Source organism: Podarcis melisellensis (genome assembly GCF_964234715.1).
Source record: "Podarcis melisellensis genome assembly, chromosome: 12".
In the NCBI taxonomy this organism is placed as follows: domain Eukaryota; kingdom Metazoa; phylum Chordata; class Lepidosauria; order Squamata; family Lacertidae; genus Podarcis; species Podarcis melisellensis.
This window is the reverse complement of record NC_138544.1, coordinates 3,186,069-3,190,843: the sequence shown is the minus strand read 5'-3', so window position 1 is coordinate 3,190,843 and position 4,775 is coordinate 3,186,069. Positions and strand designations below refer to the sequence as shown.

At 42.6% G+C, this 4,775-nt stretch overlaps 1 protein-coding gene across 1 annotated transcript; it reads right to left on the bottom strand.

Moving 5' to 3' along the window:
- Positions 1-863: 863 nt before the first annotated feature.
- On the bottom strand, positions 864-2,989 carry FIGNL1 (fidgetin like 1). The gene has a single exon (XM_081931107.1). It carries the CDS (start codon positions 2,947-2,949, stop codon positions 967-969), a length of 1,983 nt encoding a protein of 660 aa, XP_081787233.1. The 5' UTR covers positions 2,950-2,989; the 3' UTR covers positions 864-966.
- Positions 2,990-4,775: the final 1,786 nt, after the last annotated feature.

Genomic DNA, 4,775 nt, shown 5'->3' with positions numbered 1-4,775 from the left:
CTGGTAACCTTCGGCTGATTCATATTATACAGCCTTTTAATATATGCTTGTGGGAAGTCAGGGTTATTGTTTTGCCATTTTGTTTCAATTATTTAGTTGTGTTTTTATCTTGTATTTTAATCTGTGAACTGCCCTGAGATCCTATGATGATGAGATCCTATGATATATATGTGTGTGTGTGTGTGTACATGTATACACACACAGAGAGAGGAAATGACTTCTACAGGGCTATATTGAAAGACTGATGAGCTCTAATACCTTCCTACTCAAGTCCTGATTCCGTGATAAAGTGCAATATTATGAAAATAGATTTACTTCTTCTCAACTGCAGCATATTGGTGTTTGAGTGGAGCCTCTCAACATCATTTCTTCTTCAATGATACCTGCTGTTAAGGGCTCTGCCACGCCACAGCTTAAGATTATTGTAATTAATTAGGATCGGAGTACAAGTTACTGCAGGGGCACGCATGCATGTTTACTCATTAGTAATTCCCAATGAGCATGGGAATTCCCCACAATGGGGTGAGCTCCCATTGCTCAGTCCCAGCTCCTCCCAACCAACAGTTCGAAAACACGTCAAAGTGCAAGTAGATAAATAGGTACCGCTCCGGCAGGAAGGTAAATGGCATTTCCATGCGCTGCTCTGGTTCGCCAGAAGCGGCTTAGACATGCTGGCTACATGACCGGCTCCCTCGGCCAATAAAGTGAGATGAGCGTCACAACCCCAGAGTCGTCCTCGACTGGGCCTAATGGTCAGGGGTCCCTTTACCTTTACCTAATATCTCTCTAAGCAATCAGTCTGCACAGAGGGCTTAACAGTTTGGGCAATAAAGGAAGGAAGGATGGAAGGCGACCACATGCCAGTTGTTTCTTTTTCAAATTTATTAGAACACTATGAACATTTTTAGAAAGAAAGATAAAAATCAAATGTTATCATGGAATTTAAGCATGCAAAGTTAATTTCTCTTATCTTCCACATCCAAATGTTTGATTCCAAGTATCATACAATTCAAGATCTTTGGAGGACACACTGGGGCGCACAGTTTTTAAAGCATTGTCAAAATCTTGAAAAACTATAGATCGTACTTGCTCAGGTGCAATGGTTGTAATATCAATAGACTGAAGGCTGCGGATAGGGCCTAGAGAAGCCTCTCTACAAAGCTGAGTCATATCAGCTCCAGAAAACCCATCTGATTTTTTAACAATGAGATCAATTTCCTCCTCCGTTAGGGAGCAATTTTCCTTTGACATCAGACAAGTCACTATCTGCTTTCTAGCAGAAGTGTCAGGAAGTGGGATGTACAGTCTCTTCACCAGTCTCCTTCGGGCAGCCTCATCAATTTCTTGTGGCCGGTTGGTTGCTCCCACAACTAATATGCGGTCTTCAGAAGAGGTCGTTGCTCCGTCTAACTGGACCAAGAATTCAGTTTTTATTCTTCTAGAAGACTCGTGTTCCCCATCTGCGCGCTGGGACAGGAGAGAATCAATTTCATCAATGAAGATTACTGCTGGCTGCTGGAATCGTGCAACAGCAAACAATGCGCGGACCATCTTTTCTCCCTCACCCACCCACTTGGAGGTCAATGAAGAGGCACTGATGCTAAAAAACGTAGCCCCAGACTGACATGCAATACATTTGCCAATGAGCGTCTTCCCTGTCCCAGGAGGACCAAACAGAAGAATTCCTTTTGGAGGACTCCTTAAACCAGTGAAAATGTCAGGTCTCAACATAGGCCACACTATTATCTCCTTGATAGTTGCTTTTGCGAATTCGACCCCAGCAATGTCATCCCAACTCACTGGAGGCCCATGATCCATGATCTCTTGCATAATAAGTTCAATCATTTTTGGCTCTATATTCTTTAGCCGTTCATCCGTTGGACAAGTCACCTCTGTAGACCCGTAAGATTTGCACTGCGTCCCTGTGTTTTCATTCCCGTCTTGTTTTGGTGTTGGAGGGACAAACTTTCCGAATACACCCCGAGATCTTGAAAGACCTAAAGTCTTTTTTGTGCTACTGCTAGATGGGAATGGTGCACGCTCTGATTGGTGCTGGTGCTTCTTCTGCTGGTCCACCCAGAGCTGTTCTTTCGCAGTTTTGAAACCAGATGCTTTGTTCTCATTGTTTTTGCTTCCACTCCGTGCATAGGTCTTCCCTTCTGTATTAACTGGCTTATTAAGAATGAAACCAGAAGATGTAGTGCTACTTTCTTCATTCGACACAAGAAATGCTTTCCTTTTCCCCAGGTTGCCCATCTCTGAAGGGAAAGCAGACTGAGTGGAAGATGAAGAATTCTGCTTCAAACCAGAGTTACTCATGAGTGTCAGAGAACTACTAAACACTGATTCACCATCTCTAAACAATGGAGTCACACAAGAGGTAATGTCAGACCCTTCACTTATAGGCACCGGCAAACAAGAATGTGCAGCTCTGGCCTTGGCTGAGGAAAGCACACCAAACTGATGAGGTTTCAAAGCTGGGGCTCTGCCAAGGATATGTAGTTCCTGACTTGGACCGTCTGATGAAAGACCTGAAGCAACATAGGCGGTGGCTTCCTTGTCACTCCGAAACATTTCACTCTTCTGCATCATCTCTTGCACACACTTCAGTTCCATCACATTAGCTGTCGTCAAAGCAGATTGCCACTTGTCATTTTCATTTTGCTGACTTCTTGCCAGTGTCAAAATGTTTTCCGCACAGTTATTCAAGCCAATCTCTGGATTGTCAGAGTCAAGAATTGCAGAGTATTTGTCTGCATATTTTTTGAATAGGTTGGCAGCGCAAACTTGGGAGATCTCAGAATTTGCCCATGCATACTGAATGCGTAAAATCTGTGCACGATATGCATCTGCCTTCTGTCCTGGTGTAGAGGTGTCAGAGGTATAAGCAAAGTGATTCATCTGCCATTCACTCAGGTGTATATCATCACTGGGGCTACTGGGCTGCATTTTCTACAGAGAAATAGGACAAAAAAATATGGTGATGAGAAAGAGAGAGTTACCTTTTAACATAAGCTCTAGCTAAAGAAGGCAAATGACTGTACTTTGTTACCTCATTACCCTTTATTTAAGCATTGTGAGGTATCTGACAAATATTTTACACAGCCAGGAAAACAATCTCACAGCTCTTGATTTTAAATCTTATCCTATGGTTTGAACACTTAGCAAGGGCACAAATCCATGTGACAATCAAATCTCCTGTTGCTAGCTGCATCCGTTTCTGTACATACAGAAATACCTTTCCTACAGGTAACCCTGATGCCCCCTGCCCTGTTCTGGTTCACCAGAAGCAGCTTAGTCATGCTGGCCACATGACCCGGAAGCTGTACGCCGGCTCCCTCGGCCAATAAAGCGAGATGAGTGCCGCAACCCCAGAGTCGGCCACGACTGGACCTAATGTTCAGGGGTCCCTTTACCCCGATTTAGATTCAGTAGTAACTTCTCCAGCAAAGCAGCCAATGAAGACCTGAACAGAAAGGATATGCTTTTGTTATGCCATCACTGTGTCAACTGTATTGTTTGGGATGGCACTAGCAAGCCTGAAGACCAGCCAAGTGACTGACGGGTGCTGAATGAGCTAGCGCAGGATCCTGACACTTGCAAACAGATCCGAGTGGTTATATGAATGCCACTGCTATTCAGAACATGCAGATGCAGACATTTTCCTGGCTGCACCCAAAATACACACTAAGGACAAAAAGCACTCATTAAAATTTTAATTCATAAAATGAAAGCTATAGGACTAATTATAGCTATTTAAAGGGAGTGGATGAGATTTTGGAGAGCTAGCCTAGTGGAGTTTGCACAAAGTGACTTTTCTAGCTTTAAGTACCAAGTAGTCTGCTTTTCTGATAGTCAAATCCTATAGGATTGCTTAGTTCCTTCCTTTTATGTGCTCAATAGCAGTTCCTTTACACAGCTGCTACTAGACAAGAGGTATCTTTGCAGTTTTGCTTTATGGACAATCGATCAATGATTATTATACAATGTATATGTACCGGAATACTTCCTTTCCTGTCTTTCCAGAGAAGGATATATACTTGTATTATTCTCAAGAATATATGCGTAATTCTGCAGATCAGGCCAGATAGCAAAGCTATACATTTTGTTTTCCTTTATTTTCACAACTGTTACTGTTATTTCAAACTTAATGAATAATGATTTTGGAAAGCAGCCAGATGATGATATCCAATAAAAAGTGAGTATTATTTCATTCAAGAAAAATACAGTAAATAACTTTCCAGAGATTATTAGTCTCTCTAGTGCAACACATGTGTAACTTTATGCTATGTATTCTTGTGGTTTTATGCTGTAAACCATCCTGTGGTTCTTGGATGAAGGACGGTATATAAATTTAATAAATAAAGATAATACAAATAATCACCATTTGCTCTGGGCATTCCATCTCTATCTTCAATTAAGATTCTGCTTTGAGGGTAGCCAAGGGTGCTAACAGGATTTTCTAAACCCCCTACATCCTCCCGGGCCCCTGCAATCTATTGGCAGGAATGGCTTCTTAGGTACATATGTTAACTTAGCCTAGCCTACCTCACAGGGCTGTTGTTATTGCTATTATTGCTATGTTGTTATTGCTATTGGCATGCCTGGATGAATTAATGTGGACACAGAGAAAAGCACATACCCCAGTATCTTCCTCTGTCCAGCCAGGCTAGCAGCAACCATGAGGAGCATATCCTGTTTTCTGCTGCTCTGGGAGGGCCCCCTCCTCAGTCTCAGGTGCAGCAGGCAACGTTTGCTCCTTAGCAACAGTGATT

Coding starts and splice junctions, on each gene's coding strand:
- FIGNL1 (XM_081931107.1), bottom strand. CDS start 2,949: ATGCAGCCCAGTAGCCCCAGTGATGATATACACCTGAGTGAATGGCAG.